Here is a 17,558-nt window from a genome sequence, read left to right as displayed (position 1 = left end):
GCATTATCTACTAAGATTAACTAAAGAATACACTTGCTGAGAAACAGACACTGCTTTGATTCTCCTTGGACAAAAATTGAACACAACAGGTTTCACAATATATTCTGTCAAGTTTTTCCCTTGACATTAATCTGTAACAGATGAAGCTCCCCAAAGCATTTTTCTTTCATGAACAGGGTTTGTGAAGGTAGGGTAATGGTATTTATCTCCTGCAGTTAAAGAAAAGCTACAATAAAAAAAGGCTCACAAGAATACATCCTTACTAAACAAGAAGGGGGGATTAAGAACCTGCAATAAGCCCTGATCTTGAAGAAAGATTTTCAATTTATGTTCTTACAATCAACTTTTATAGGAGGAAAAGATGGATTTATTCAGCTCCAAAAGACACTTCAGTTACACCTCAGTACCAAGACAGCTGCTGCCCACACCTGCTTCACTATGCAAAACTGCACTGAGTCATTTATGACCAAACCCACACTGTTGCAACACCAGAGGAAAAGGAAACTGCAAAAGTTTCAACAAATCCCAGTGGAATAAAGGCCCTTTATGACAACCATTGATATTGTTACTACTGAACATTTGCCAAAATGTAATCAGTTAGAAGCATAGGGACACCAAGGGTTCAGAAGCTCCAGCTGGTAGTAACTGAACTAGAGAGGGGAGAAGGTGATAATTTAAACCAGAAACCTCTAGAAAGCCATGGTTGCAGTGGCATAGAGGTCTTCCCTGGGAAAACTGTGCAAGTTTATGAAGAAATGTATTCCTAAAAGTCTGATGTTTATGGCTTACCAGATGGCATAATTAATACTTCTGCAAACATGACTGCACCTCTTCAGAAAGTTGTGAGAGGCATGCCAAATAGTTATTTAAAAAATCCACAGTGTAGACATCTCAAGCAGTAAACATGGCTTGAGATAATACTTCAAGAGGTCTGTGGTAGAAAGTAAAATAAACTTACCCACTTCATATACACTTACTTTTCAAAACACTTTCTTGTCAAACAGTGAGAGCCAACTAAATATAGATATTTTTTTCTATTCATAAACACAAGAGGAGCTGTACATCAGGAATAGGAAGAAACCCACTGTCACTGCTGACATGAATATAATTGCCCATCAACTTTTTATACTGCCTGCCTGCAAGCGCTGGAAGTGATGAATTAAGTGAGGCACAGGATCAGCCAAGTTGTGATGTGGGGATTCATGAGGGGAAAAAAATGCCAGGAGACTTCCCTTAGGGCTGAGGACAGAACACCCATGTGAAAGCCCATGTCAGACGCAGGCAGGTCGTCAGCACCAGGACCACATCCAATAAAATGAAACACACTCTCCTATGGCTTACTCTCCCAGAAGAGAAGGCTCCTCTCTGCCCATTAACTACTCCAACTGGATTTATTTTATTTCAAAAACTGAGCCCAAAATAGTACCTTGACATTTGAGCATGAGCCATGTATTATAATTGCAGTCTATACTTAGCATTAGGCACAGTAAAACTGTCAAGAACCCAAAAACTTACACATGAATAGGATTCCTGATACTATTGAACTTGCTTTTTCATACACTTTTTCCCCCCTTGCTCCCCCTTTCCCAGGAACTATGAGAAGAAGATCTTATTATTCCTCCTAAATTGCCATGAAATGCCAGTTTTGGTGCAAGGAATAATCACACAGTGCAGTAGCAACCAAGAAACTCAAAGCAAACACCACCCCCACCCCGTAACCCCCTCTTCTTTCCTGCAGTTTTCGCAAGTTGGTTGATTCATCTCATGCTCTAAATAGCAGCATACGGAAAAAGTACTTCCGGTAAAGAAAACACCAGGCAGATTGGCAGATGCTGTCCTCCCCATGTCCCACGGCTGCTCAGACAATTATTGCTGCTTCATTCCTTTGACAGAGATCATTTTTTTTCTGCTTTTGAGAGGAGCAGTGGGGGAAGAACAGAAACTTTCAGAAGATAATTATCATAGAAACAAACCTGTTACACTTCTGAGGTTCACTTTCTGCAAGAGGAGTAAAGAGTAACTACTGTCTGCAGGAACTGTACTTGAAGATGTTTTAGTCTGAAAAGTTGAAAAGCCAGCCAGTTTTACCTTGATGGTGAAGGGATGCTGCAGAGCTTGTGGGGCCAGGAATGTCAAAAAACTCCCAAGCTTTCACAGGGAGCGTGGCAGTCCTGCAGACACCACTGCTGAACTGCAAGCTGTGCACACAAGATTGGAGATTCATGAAGGAGTCTGTCCTGACTGCATCTCAAAGAAAAATCACTCCTGTGGTCTTAAGAGCTCCTTCTTTCAAACTGTATTCAGCAGGGTCTCACTTGCACAGTGTATTTTAATTAGTGAAGTGGCAACTGCAACTCTCCTGGGCTGCTGGAAGAACCCATCAGGTACAAGACGTATGACTGCTCTGAGCTGTAGTGTTTACTTGTACATGGTCTCTTTATGGGATCACTGATGAAATCCACACTACCACTGTGCCTGTTTCAGAAACTGAGCACATTTCTGAAGGAGATGTCACTTGAAAGCCAGTAGGGACATGAATTTTAATGAGTATATTGGGTTACCCACTTGAGATATTCCCAGCCATGGGACAACCTAACATTTGCAACAGCTAGCAAGAGCTAAAAATAAGAAGGAAGAGTCACCATTCAAGATCAAAATTTGGAAAAAGCACAGCACATGATTCCTCTCTTGTAATAGCATGAGTATTCAAGAAGAGTATACTTTGGTTTAAACTATTTCTTCAGATGGAGCTCTGAGACAGTATTTCCCTATACCAAATATCCTTTTGTTAGGGCTTAAGTGGTCAAAGCTGTCTCTTTCCCAGCCAGACTGAGAACATGTGGAAAGATCATAATTAAAGAAATAGAAACAAGAGAAAGAAATTTAAAGGACGAGGACTTTTGATTCACATGAATGTGATGCTGTGGTTCCAGAGGGGCACAGTTTTTCAGAGCAGTTTGCAAATATGCAGTAGGTCTGGAGAAACTCCAGGTGCAACTAAAGGGAAAAGATCTTGCAAGACTGCTTGAAATGAAGCTCCATGAAGACTGTTGAAAGTGTATCAAAATCTGTCAAAAGCCAAAAATGCTTGTGATGCAGCAAGGGACTGAGGATGTTGAGCATACAGCCTGCAGGAAGGACAAGCTGTGCCAACTGATACATCACCACGAACACAGCTAAAGAGGGGATGCCATCAAGAACTGCATGAGAAAGGAGGACTAATCTAATGTGATGGTGTTTTGAAGTCATAATCCAGTCTAATGCAAAAAACTTCACAGCCAGGTGTAGCATCCACTTGATGTGTTGTGAAATAAACTCTGAATAATCACAGCTGAGTAAGCAAATGAAGAGACAACTGAAAAATTTATCTTGGCTCAAAAAAATGCCACAAGTGTGACTGTGACTCAATCATCTTGAATTGATAAGAACCAGCAGTAAAGTTTCTAAACTGACTTCTTCCTGCAGTGGAATCAATCAAATATAAACAATGAAAGTACAATACATTTCCAAATGTGTGGATAAGTATTTTCTTACTATAGCCCCTTTTTGGGACTTCAAAATATTCAAAATACTCAAAAAACTCAATTTTCCCTGCCCTTAAGTTTCAGACACACAGTTCCAATGAAGCTATCTGGAAAGCATAACCCAAGATAATCAAACAGCAGCTCCCAGGTCCCAGCCTGCAAGCTGCTACCAAGCTCACTGCTATCCCTACAACAGTCAGATCCCACAGCTCTGCTTCTCCCACAGCCAGCTAGCATTAAAATAAGTCTGTGTTACAATGAAAGCTTTAAGTACTAGTTTTCTATGGCAGCAAATGGAAGAGGTGGACACCATCTGTCAAATTTTTTTTAATGAATCCTACTCTAAAGGAAACTTTATACAACATCACGTTTTACACGTTGCACCAAGATTTAACATTTCTGGTAATTTTTATGCTGCAGAATTGCACGTCTTCAACAGTACTGAGGCTACGAAACTCAAACGCACTCGCGTGGGTTGCTTGTTTTATACCAGCCTTTCAAATCTAAGTCGAATTTAGGCATCATTTTGGAAGTGCATAAGAGCAGAATGTTTCATGTCTTCTTTGCAGAGTTAAAAACCAAATCTGCTTAATTTGATATTGGTCATTTTTAAATGATACACAGTAGCTGGGACAGATCCCTCCCAACAGCTGGCTGAATAGAAAAAATAGGACCTCCCTTTCTGCTTTTTCCCCATTTTCAAAAGGTGAGGAAAAATTTGAGGTAAACACGCTTTCTCCCTCTACTCCCACTATGAGAAATACTTTGAAGTGAATATAGTGCTGCAAGGGAAGCACCTTGCTATCCCCTTTCCTAGACAATGTCTCATGGCTGTTGATTTTGAACACAATATTCTCAATTGTAACTCTCTCGGTATTCTCACCTTCACCTACAGATTTTCTGAATAGTTTTTATAAAACTTCACAACAGAAGATCAGGGAGACAAGGGCACTGAAAAGCAACCCATTTCTCCAGCTTGCACTCAGTTTCTCTTCCAGTCTTGCCTTCAGAATATATATACTGCATCAGTAACAAATACTGGCAGAAGAACATGGCACCCATCCATTCAGGCTCACATTTTACATTACACTTTCTTCAATTTTCAGTGAACATCCTTTCTTGTGATTACTGCTCTAAGATTTACAGTATTTTTCCCTCAGACTTTCCTAACACATACTGTCTCAGTACATTTTGTTTCACTTAACTCCTATGTGTGGTAGACTACATAGGTAACAGAAGATGAGAAAACCCCAGCACAACACAGGTGTGAATGATCATTAAGTATCCCCCTCTCTATACTTAAACAAATTATTCAGAAATTTGCTTCTGCAAGGGTGAATATCATAATTTCAGCCTATAATTTACTGACATACCCCTTACACTGGGTACTCCTTCAGCTGTCTTGAGAAATAACATTAGTTTGCCAGTACTATATATTGTCACTGCTATGAGTTAGTCAAGAAGTTATCACCACAGATGGTACAAAGGCTATCAGCAATTTTACTGAAGTACTCGTCTGCTTCAATACAACTGAAGTGTAAACACAGAAGCTCCAAAATTGGAGCACATACATGCTATGAAATTAATGGTTCACAGATGTTTTCTTCAGTAGTGCAGAACTGATGTTAACAGCTTCTAGCAAACTTTCAACCAAACCACAGATTTCTGTTTGCCAAGCACGTCAGTATTGAACCATCCATCTCCTGATTATTTTACTTTCACATTGTGTAATCAAAGCAATGGTAGGGCAGAGCACTATGGTTTTGCCAATAAGGCCTCTCTACTCTAAAATTTCTGATCAAGCCATGGACAGTCACCATGATATAAAGTTCTATTTACAAAAATTCAGGTGGAGGTTGGGCTCTTCTCCTGGGGAACAAGCGGAAGGACCAGAGGACATAGTCTTAAGCTGTGCCAGGGAAAGTTTAGGCTGGACATTAGAAGGCATTTCCTCACAGAAAGGGTGATTAGATATTGGAATGGATAGCCCAGGGAGGTAGTGAAGTCACTGGCCCTGGAGGGGTTTAAGGAAAGACTGGATGTGTCATTTAGTGCCATGGTCTAGTTGACATGGCGGTGCTGGGTCACAGGTTGGACTTGATCTCGGAGGTCTTTTTCAACCTAGCTGATTCTTTGATTACATATAGTTTTTCAGGATTTCAGACACTAATCAAGAAACAAACCAGGACTTTTCAGAAATGTCCAAAGGCAAACACCACATGTTATCACACGAAATCCTGAGGAGGTCTGGTCCTCTGACATGGACCCCTCCACATGTCACAAAAGCAGTGTAGCAAAAAGCAGCAAACTGCTCCAAGACATTTTCTCAAAAGGAAAAAATATTGTCACTTGTACCATCATCAGCCCCACATCTGATAGCAACTTGAGTTTTTCATTAATGTTTCCTAAGTAAACTGACCCAACTTGGATAAACTGAGTTTGAAATGCACTGGGCAGAAAGGCAGTAAGAGACATCATGAAAGTCATAGGAGAAGTATGTGCAAGACATGGATTCTCCAGGGGAAAGTTGCTGACTGGAGGATGTCCAGCAGGACAGACAGAAACTCACTGTAACAGAAGCCAGGTTTGCGTGGTCAAAACATGGAAGAGGCGGGGTGACAGCCTAGACAGGTCACAGCACACCCCTGAGCTTCACCAGCCCATGTCCTTCAGGCAGGAGAACGACCAGTCAGTGTTGGTCCATGTCATACACTCTCTTAGGACAGGGACAAAGGCATCAGCAGCTCTTCTAGTCAATGACACAGACAAGTAGGAAGTTCTACTTTTTCACCCACAGATTTGGGTTTTGAGGGGCTTTTCACATGCATGCCACACAAATATTTATGCATCAAGGTAGTAGTTAAGTGGCAAAATCAAGGAGGAAATTCTCTTATTACAGTTTCCTTGTGGTGATGAAATCAATAAAACTGAACAGCATGTGAACACATCGTATCCTCTGTAACAATGCCACCTTGTTATGTGCATAGTATAGTTTATGAACTATTCTTCCATGCCTCTAATTTGACAGCCGCAGAATATTCACAGCTTACCAAATGAAATCAATCAAGATGTGCTTGTACATAAGTGATATATGAGTGTTATATATACTGAAACACTAGTTCTTTTACCTTGAAAAACAAAACCCTTCAGGTGGAAGGTACCTTTGCCCTAGGTGTCCTGATTCTCTATCTGCAAAAACAAGTGCCCTTTCTCACCTTTCATTTTAAAAGAGCCGGGAGGAAGGAAGAAGAGAAGGCAACCACATATGTGAAGAATCTGGCACAAGGAATTTAACAGTAATGTTTTCAAAACCAAGTACTAACAGCATGCAACAAAGGAAAAGGAGACAGATTCTTAAAGAATGAAAATCATACATTAATAAATATTGGCTCAGATGCAAGCATTTTTTCCAAGCACACTGGAAGTGCAATCCTTTATGATGGAAAAAGCCCCAGTATAAATAAAAGATGATACATCATTACGCATGACTGGAAGAAGAGAAAGTACAGACCATCAGGTTATCAAAATAGCATGAGAAGTGTTTTCAAACACTGTTTAAATGCAAAACCCTGTACAATGGTGACAGAATACATGTATGTTCACCAGTTTGTAACAGTGCATGTCTTCATATTGATTCCCAAGGACTAATGCAGTCAAAACAACACTTTAACATTCCATACCTTGATTATTTCCACCAACTGATCCACACCACTGTCACCTGGAAAGATCGGTTGTCCTAGTAACAGTTCAGCCAATACACAGCCTGCTGACCACACATCTAAAAAGGGAGAAGTGGAGGACAGGGAAAGGTATCAGTAAAATACACATATTAAGCCATTCATATAAAACCCAGCCATTTAAAACTGCTTACTTTATCCTTTGCCATGTTTGATTGTGTATGTAACACAGCTAAAAATAAAAAACATTCCTATCCTAATGTTACCAGATACCTGGTATAAAACAATGGCGTGAAGACAGTCTTAAAAGTCAAATTGTGAGACAATAAGGACTGGAAAATAATATTAAATCCCATAATATATTGACATTAAAACTTACACATACAGGGAAAAGACCATAGAATGCTTGCCATTTTTAAGTTGAGAATTTCCCCAAACCCTGTGTTGGTTTAAACCACACTGATCATGAACTATGCATAGGTATCATCCAACACAATAGCTGATGTTTTTACTGATTCCGAGCGTTGAACAGACTCCGTTTTTCATACATATATTGAAAGCATATATACACTCACAGATGAACCAGTACTGCAAGTATTACTGGTATCCTGAAGTACATGATGATTAAGGGATCTGGGAAGCAGCCTCTCTAACTAGCCACTGCAGGATCTAATCTTTATCCCAGTTCCATTTGCCAGCTTGGATGAACAACAGAACTGCAAGTCACAGATCACATGTCAACAGCATCTGTAGAAGAAGCCATCAACTAATTTTCGTATGTATACCAAAAGCCACAAGTAGTCCTTAGGAGCTATTCCTCCTACATGAAGACATTTTTCACATCTATTGCAGGTATATCTTCTTAAATAATTAGGCAACTGAATACTACAGCGGCAACTTAGGAAGGTATCTAAGTGCACTACAGAATATAGCATTTTATTTTTGGAATAATTAACCAAAATGAAAAATGTAATAAAGCCAATGCAGTAAACACTGTTTATCAAGTATTTGTGAGAATCTAATGTAATTGCACACCAAATAAATGGGATTTTAAGCTGCTCAACACAGTTGAAGCATTGTACTTGGATGCAGAGAACTGCTTCTCCCCAAAAATAGATTCATTAAAAGGTTTTCTAGAAAGCCATCAATTGTTCAATGCATACCTGAAACCTTAACACTAAAACCCAGTCTCAAACAAGCAATCAGCAACAGAAGATCTGTAAAGACTAAAATACAAAGTAATGCCCCAAAAGGGAAAACCAGTCCCATTCCATCTATATTTCTTTAAAGTCTCATCTACTTCTATGAACCAGCCTTCCCCCATGAGAATTTACCTCCTGAGACCTGTTCCACCTGACATGATCTATGCTACAACAGAAACCCTTATTCCCTCATGTATTTAAACTATGTCCCATCCCTGGAAGTGTTCAAGGCCGGCCTGGATGGAGCTCTGAGCAACCCAGTCTAGTGGAAGGCGTCCCTGCCCATGGCAGGGGGTTGGAATGAGGTGGCCTGCTCCAACCCAAGCCATTCTATGACTCCATGGTTCTGTGAAGCAGGATACACACAACACTGCCAGTTATGGCTAAAGGTCTGAGTAAGGAAAACATCTCTGACAGTTCTCTAAGACATCTATTATCACATTGTCGCAACCACTACACACTGGTGCAAAATAAAAGAAGCTTTCAGGAATTCAAGATTTATAACAAATTAATCTGCAAGTTAGAACACAGTTTTCCCTTCCCCATTTCTAAAGGAAGAAGAGTGAGAGGGCTGTGCAAAAATACTTCCCCTCCTCAAGAATATGGTTCAGTTGGAACACACAGTAGACAAACAGCAATGTCATTACTGCAGCTTTTGAAATCATTTGCTTCCAAGTCAAATGGAGGCACTTTTACCTAATGTCTTGGTACAAACACTGCATCAGGGTTTATCCTAAAAAGTAACTCCTTACAATGTAAACAGCAACCAGAAATAATTTGAAGTTTGAGTCTTGAATTTCAACAAGAAAATATACACGATGACACTTTTTAATCTTGTAGTCACATTTAATAAGAGCGGATATGGCCACCAAGGTGCTAAAATCACTTTTGGACAACAAATGAAGAAGGAATCATGTAAAGAGTGTTTAATTGCATCTAACTGCTAATCAATGTCTCTCTCTGATAGTTCTTGCTGTTGAACCAACACATACCGCAAAACCATGATGCAAAGCATCATTTTTTGTGCCTCCCATGCATATTGGGTTTAGAGGAATTACACAACAGTTCAGCAGAAAGCAAAGATTTCTTCAGAAGTATTGAAGGAATAGATTAAAAGTACTAAACAGTCAGAGCACTCTAATTTACAAGTCTATTTAAAGATACCTTAAAAGGTTTTAAATAAACGAGTCCTTTACACTGTCCTTTACAAAACAAGTAGTTACACCAAATCCATAATCGTTATTTACAACTCCAATCCTTATTTTGCAGTGAAAAAGTTATATATGGCAAGGAAAAATATTTGACAGAATATATACAAACACAAAACTGACAGGAGAGTAAGTCATCAATCACAATTCACTTCCTTTTAAGATTTAGGAACTATGCTATCATTAAGTTTTTGAGATTAGACCGTGGCTTTTTTAAACTGTTTTAAATAACCTTCTGGTCTGGCTGCTCCATGAAGTTGGCTTTGTGCTGTTTTTTCTTTTCCTAGTTTCCCTGAATGCTTTTGCACTCCACCAGCCTGTTTCAGACAAGTAAGTAGGGCAGAAGTCTCAAATCCATTACAAAAATTTTATAAAAACAGCGGGGAACATCAGTGTTGCTTCCGAGGAGAGGAGGGTTCAGTCCCTGGGGGAAGCACCGGGCTTGCCCCAGCCCTGCCAAACTGCAACTGCAAACAAGTCAAACAATGTAGAAGTCCTTGCTCAAGAAGGGCAAGCACAAACAGCAGAGGGTACATGAGAAAGCCGCGGGCATCGCATGGGAACAGAGGAAAAAAAGGATGTAGGTCATGAGGAAATAGGTGGCAATGTCTTGGAATACTTGCTGCATTCATGCTGTGTTTAATCCCTCAAACATACAACAAATCCATCAGAAACCTATGCAGTAGCTCCTTATGCACTGAAATCTTCCAAATCAGGTAATTTAATGTCTTGTTAAAAGTCTTATTTACTTTTTCTTGATTTCACTTGCTAACACTTTAAACACACAGGGAAGTAAAACACAGGCATTCCAAAATCCCCAACTTTTTCCCAGGCATGTAATTTCACCAGCTTCCAAATTAGGACTTGGGCAATGTTCCCTGGGCAAGGAAGTGGACAAATTCTTGAAGCATCCTCAACAAAAGCCAGAGTGTGCAGGCTAACTCAAGCAGCTTCAAGCAGGGACAGAAACAAAACATAATCTACACAGGTGTTTATACAACTCTTGATAAGCAATGTACAATAAAGAACAAACTAAAAAATTTCATCTCTGCTGAAACTTGATGGAATTTATGCCACTGACTTTAACAGGACTAAAATTTGGTTCCAGGATAGTTTGCCCTTTTTTTCCTCACATCCTTTATATCTTGAGTTTTAAAATTTATCTACCACATTAGGATGGTAACATTTCTCCTCAAGCCTGACGTAAAAAAGTACTAATTTCTGTATTTAAAGACACGTTATTTAAAGGAAGTGATAGTTCCATCCCAGACACTTTTCTGTCTTAGAAGAGTCAGAGCTAACTGCTACAGATTAATATGTGGTGTAACTACCTGCTCTCAAGGGAGAAGAAGCATTTTCTGAATTATTTCTTTTAAGTATGAGCAATTTAATTAAAGCAAACGAGGACTCTCATTCACATGCTTTAAATTAGCTAATAAACAAGGTAAGAGAGAATCTTAAAAGAAAATAAGGCAACAAACGGTCCTCACACCAAACTAGTTGGGACAACATGCAATTTTAGGAGAAAATACTGAAAGCTATTAATTTTAAGAAAGCAGGCAAGGGTACTTTTTTCATAACTTCAGTGCAATGTAGTCTAAACAATACAGACAGTAAATACAACTGCCAGGTAACAGCAACCTTCAAACAAGCTTATTTCGGTTAGTTTTCACACATTATAATGGTAGCTAATGCCGTACCTTTCCTAGACCAAAGAACACTTAGACAAATACCATCATCACCTAACCTACCTCCATTAATTTAAACACACAAAAATTCATATAGCCTCTTGTACTACAAAACTTTTCTTAAATTAAGTTTCTACTGCTTTATTGATCTTCAGAGCTGTTAGATGGACATTGTCTAATAATATAATCTCTGTAATGCCCTCGCTTTTGAATGCATTCTTAGCAATATAGAACGTAAGAAAACAAGTATTTCTCTTTAAATCAGAAAGTGGCATCTGGGAGGACCACCTGCAAAATACACTCCTTAGCTTTAATTCTATAAGCATGCAATGGCCATTTTCAGTTGGAAATTAATGCCCTGTCCACAAATTTCACTTTTTCTGATCTCAAACTTTGCCTTTCCAAGCTGAAAAGCTGGCCCTCTTCTTCACAGCACAAGCACCATTCATTGTATTACACTCTAGCTCCTCTAACTCATTATTTGGAGGACATGAAGGAGGAAGGGGGGGAAAAAAGGTTTCTCTCATCCACTTAAGTACAAATTAAGAACTTTCATTTATCTGACACTTTATGGGGCGTATTTATCTTCCTACTTTTTTTTATTACCCTAATCTATTCATCTCTGCCTCACTATCCCTTCATCTTGATGGACTTCCTCCACCTTGGAGGTGACTCAAAGTTGCTGCTCTAGAAACTGTGGAAACAAACCAAGAGTCAGAAAAGCAATCCTGGGAAGTCATAAAATCAACAGCTTCTAGCTACCAAATGCCAGACCCCAAAGTGCTTTTCACTGCTGCTTGTTTGAAATAATTTTTTGGGATGTCTGAACAAGAGCAAAATTCAGGATTACAGGTACACGTGCTATTGTTGGTGGAAGTTGCGCACATCAAGCCACCACAGATCTATGGATTGAGGAGAAAGAGTAAGGCTGAAACATGGAAGTGCTTGAAAAGACATGTTTGTTCCAGTATTTGGAACAGAAGCTAAACACAGGTATCTCTAATCTTTTGCAATAAAGAGATGACACTACAATGACAGGTGGTAGAGTAGTTTAGTGAATTAACACACCTTATTTTCAGCATAGGAAGTTGCCATTTGAGAAAGAAACAAATACTTCTCACTGGCAACAGCTCTGGGATATACCTTGTGGTGGTTCTTCCCCAAGAAACTCTGAGACAAGCCAACTGCACATGCCTGCAGAAGAGCTTCTGCTCCAGACTGCTGAGGTGAAATACTTGCGCTTGCTAGGAAAGTGAATGAACAACTTCATGATACTTATTTTTGGATACCCCAAGAGAAGCCAGCAGCAGTCAAGCAGATCAATCTTTCCCTGCCAGTGGCTATAAATGTTCCCTCTGGAATGCTCCCAGCTCCTGCCAGGGCAGCAGTGGAGCAAATGCACTGAAACCAGCAGCCCCTGGTTGTGCAGAAGCACCCCCAGGATTTGGTGAGCCCTCCCCTGCCCCGCCATCTCACCTAGGGAAAAAATGCATGAGACGAGGCAAAGCTCAGCTGCACAGCTTCTTTTCACACAGAAGGAGCACGTGGCAACAGAAACATCTGCACCCACCCCTACTCCAGTGCCTGTTCCAGGACAGTGTTGGGGAACATGGGCAGCCATCCCAGGGTTTTTTAGCGGTGGCAGCACCACCCATAAGATCAGCACAGCCAGAACCATGCCATCAACATACTCTGGGATGCTATAAAACACACAGACTGGCAAGGGAGAAGCCTCAGCCAACACACTGTCAAGGGATAGCCAAAGGGCTTGGTTTGGGAAAAAACCAACAAACCAGCCCCCCACTTTCCTCTCCCCCCTCCAAATAACCCCAACCAACCAACAACAGTAATAAATTCCTACAAATTAGATGCAGGAAGTAAACGATGCCCATTCCCAGCAAGCTTTAGGGACAAACACACACACACTTGCAGAACTCATAGTCAAAAGTGCACAAAGGCCCAAACTATACAAGCTATGAAGGCACCCAACCAACATGAATATTTGTGCCTGACCACTGAAAAACTCTGTAAAGTTGTAATGCAGGAACACAACAGAGCTATTATGAGTATGGATTTGTAGCTATTTGGCAACAGTTACTATTTAAAAACTTCAATGGGTAACTTCCCAGGTAATAATTTTAAAAATAGTCTCAGGTCCGCTGGAGGCACTAACTGCAGTAAATGTGATTTGATGCTACTCTTACTCTGGTATAATACAGCACTAATGTGGTACTTTAGAAAAGTGTAACAAACACCACACACCTGGCTCAATTATTTTTTACAGGGACCTTTTGGGTTAGAATTAAAGTCACGCACTTCAATGAAATAATCAAGATCCTAGAAGTTAAATGCCGGTTTATAGTTTCGTTGTGACATCCAGGATGAAAAAACACATCCTGGAACCAACTTCATTTTCTGCTACACTGAAGAGCAAGTAATGTCACGAGGACAAATTCAAGTGTTTAAAGATGACCTAGATGAAGCCAGACAGCCTAATGCAACAGCCTGGGTTACAATGCTAAACAAGATGACTAACAACCGATATGGTCATAATGCAGCTGCAGCTGGTGGTGCTGTCAGTGTTGGGCCACCAGTGTCACTGTCTAGTCTTAAAAAAGCACTTCTTGCTCAGAAATACTTCCAGTGATTATCCTATCGCAGCGCATTATTATCATAAGCCCTGCAGTAACATTAGCAAACAACAAAAACCTTCACAAATAAGCTGGAAACCTTGCAGATAATGCAGGACAATTTCTACTTAGAACACTTTTTGGCTTTGTAGTCTTCACTGATTTTTACCATAGTTTTAATAGAGGATATTTAACTAGAGGAGTAAAGATCCCGGCCTTACACATAAGATCACTTTTTGTTACCACACACACACAGGTGATTCTTACAGAGTGATAAAGACTATAGTGGGAAAAGGTTATTATGCTAACAATTCACAAGAAAAACAAGAACTAAAAAAACCCAGCATGCCAACATGTAAGTTTAAAAGGCAGTATCACAATACTGAAGCATTTCACAGTTCCTTATACTGAGCCATGGATAAAGCACTAATAATTATATGCTCTTTCCCTTCTTTCAATAAACCTATCTATTTTTGTTGATTGTTTTTCCAACAAGCTGGATGAGTTTGGACGAACAATCCTATGTCAAATAAGGAAGAATTCTCACTAAGCACCATTGCTGCCTACCCAGCAAGAAGGAATACTTACAAACAGCAGCAGCACAAAACTAACCCTTAGAATTTCTAGCATATTGCAGAACACTGGGAAACTACAAAGCTTCTAAAAGCATTTTTTCCTTCTTATCTCCCACATCCAAAGTCTGCTGCGGAAGAAGTGGAAGGTGGATGGGACAGGAAGGAAGGATGGAGTATTAACTTAATTTTCAAGCAATTCTGTGCAAATTTCAAAGAAAGGGCTTGGAGGGACAGGTGGGGTTTTTTGGCACAAGAACAATGACTGAAATTCAAGATATTTTTGGAGGCAAATGAAAAATTGCACTTCAGAATGCAATTTTTGTTATAACCAATTCAGAGACCAGCAGGTAAGACAACAAAAATGGAAAGCGCCACTTGAAAAACGGTCTGCAGTTGGAGCAAGAGACACTTCACAGGCTTATCTATAAAGCAGTCTCTTCTGCTGACACATAAAATACTTGTTTTATGCAGTTATCCTCTGAAACAAGAGGTCTCAGTGCACTCTGATAATGCAGCTGAACCAATCTATTAGCTCTCAGCTGGCAAAAAGATGTCAAATGGGATCAGCCACCTTCCTCTTACTCATGGGCTCACAACACTTTGCTTTTACCTGGGCTCTGCTGCTTACTGGACCGCACAATAACGCGGATTGCACTCACTCACATAGCAGGAAGTTAACCTGCCAAAATCTCGTCAGTTGATGCTGAATCAGCAAAGTAAACAGCAAACTGTGAGAGCCAGGGTACTCAGGGGCAAGAGCAGAGCTGGGGCTGCCACTTTGGCAGCAGCCAACAGTAACTTCTGCCCTTTTATCTTTATTGTGCCATTGCTTTCCCCAGACTACTCTTGGTTCTGCCTCTTTTTCCTACTGGGAAGATATGCAAGTGTTGCTACAATACATACTGAATAATAACTAATGTGAAAAAAATTCGTGAGAGCAGGGAAGTCTTCAGGAATGTGTTTAGGTGGGGCTTTTTGCTCCTTTTAAAGAACTGCACAGTTAAAACAAGCCAGCCAGCCACTGAGTTTCACACTAGTTCAAACATAGTAATTTTAAATATACTGGTTATAAGCATAGTCTGCCAAGAGTTGATCATGATCTCCAAATCCTTTTGAAAACATTTTACCTTGCCTAAGTGACTCAAGTCCATTACCAAGGTAAAAGGTTCCCCAATATTGTGCTAAGATGAGAGCCAAATCTACTCTCTTTTGCACTAGAATTCAGAAGGAGCCCAGGTAGTATCTTGACTGAAAAACCGAAGTAGTTACCAACAACCAGTCAACACACTGTTCATTTCCAAGATTTTTCACTTTGCTGTTCATTTTCAAGACTCTACTGTAAGAAAACCTGGCTGTTCCCTGATCTCCATCAAAATCTAGAGCTTCCCTACTATTGCCATGACACATCTATGCCTCAGGTATATAGAAAAAGTTCTTTGTGTTCAAAATTAATGCTAAAAGGCAGCAAAAGTTAGCAGAATTAGTTGAATTAGAAGGACTGCTGTACACAGTATATTAAAGTTGTAAACAGAATTTAAAGTCAACCATTAGGCCACACTTAACCTCCCCCTATAAACTCTTCACTAAAAGCCAAGTAAATAAATTACAGATTTATTTATGGCTAAACCACAGCAGATCAGAAGCAGTAGATGATTTTCTACAGACATTCTTTACTGTTATTTCAAGCAATTAAAATGCTTTTCTGGCTTGAGATTTCATACCTACTTTTAAACTAAATGGCAACATCACATGGATTTTTTTTTTTAAACTTGTAATCAGATTTCTCCCCTCCACATTGAAAAAGTCCCTTTCCCAGTGTAATTGATGCTGAAATCTCAAAAGGCATAGAAAGCACAGCAGCCATCTACAGAACATTTGTATTCCTTTAAAAAGTGGTACCTAATAATTTACAACAAAATTCAGCCCCTGGGGATTATATTTGAGATCTCTGGAAACCTTTACACTTAAGTACAGGATAAAAACTGAGGCAGTTGGTACAGATTTCAACAAATGCACTCACATACCTATACTGGAGGTATAATCGGTGGCTCCAAAGATCAACTCTGGTGCCCTGTAGTACCGAGAGCAGATGTATGACACGTTGGGTTCTCCACGAACCAGCTGTTTTGCACTGGAAAGAAAACAACAGTATTTCAGTAATGAACACTTTTACAGTATTGCTGTGCAGACCAACATTAAGCTTTGGTGCTCTTCACGCACTCCCAAGTCCCAAATGCTGAAGTACAATGTTGTTTCTCAGCTGCTGCAAACTGACTCCTTGATTCACTGTGAATCAGTCCAATCCATCAAGCATCTACCTTATACAGGGAATAGCAAAGGAAATTCTGACTACAATCTAGGCGATAAACAGGGCAATATTTTTGGCTGACAGTTGCCTTCTGCCAGATACAAAGGCTTGTTTACAGTGGAAAAGAGGACAGAAAACACTTCAGTCAAACGTAGTTACCGTTTAAGTTTCAAAAGCTCTGGACACTCCCGAGGACCGAGCGGGGTATTTTTGTTTGGGTTTTTTGTTTGTTGGCTTGCTTTTTTGTTTGTTTGGTTTTTAATTTCCATCACAATGCTCTCCCCTTTGCTACCTAAGGAACTGTAGCATGAGGTAAAAGGGGTATGAGGAGACAAAGAAAAAAATGCCTTTGCCATTGTATTTACATATTAATGGTCCACGATTAAGATGAAGGTTTCTTTTATACTGTATTCAATCAGCCACAAAGGATCTAACCTACAGTACTGCCTCAACCACTATCTTTGAAAGAATCCAACAAAAGAATGGACCACAAGAACACATTACTTTGGGAACAGGAGTCTATCGGCATATTACACTTCCTTCTTAATTAACAAGTGCTAGACAAAAAGGACCTGGAAGACAAAACTTTTGGAATATGACATTCACCTAAATAGCACCAAACACTGCAGAGTAGCAAGCTAGCCAAATCCAGTGTTCAGCTCTCCAGACATTCCTCAGCCTTCAGCGAAGAAGGACTCCCACCATCCTTTTTAAAAAGTCTCAGTTTTCAGTTTTATATAAAGAAA

The 17,558-nt window shown here is 39.8% G+C and overlaps 1 protein-coding gene across 1 annotated transcript in view; it reads right to left on the bottom strand.

Annotated features, from left to right (window-relative positions):
* The window catches only part of GSK3B (glycogen synthase kinase 3 beta), a gene marked incomplete at its 5' end in the record, with an annotated part of 91,018 nt that overhangs the window by 31,640 nt on the left and 41,820 nt on the right, over positions 1-17,558 (bottom strand). Inside the window, 2 exons of the mRNA XM_017731895.1 lie at positions 7,205-7,302; positions 16,529-16,635. Of these exons, the coding sequence (XP_017587384.1) occupies positions 7,205-7,302; positions 16,529-16,635 (205 nt within the window). The remainder of the gene's footprint in view (positions 1-7,204; positions 7,303-16,528; positions 16,636-17,558) is intronic.

The sequence above is a fragment of the Corvus brachyrhynchos genome, unplaced genomic scaffold, assembly GCF_000691975.1.
Source record: "Corvus brachyrhynchos isolate BGI_N302 unplaced genomic scaffold, ASM69197v1 scaffold3, whole genome shotgun sequence".
Taxonomy (NCBI): Eukaryota; Metazoa; Chordata; class Aves; order Passeriformes; family Corvidae; genus Corvus; species Corvus brachyrhynchos.
The sequence above is the reverse complement of the archived record's forward strand: the minus strand, read 5'-3'. Positions and strand labels throughout refer to the sequence as shown.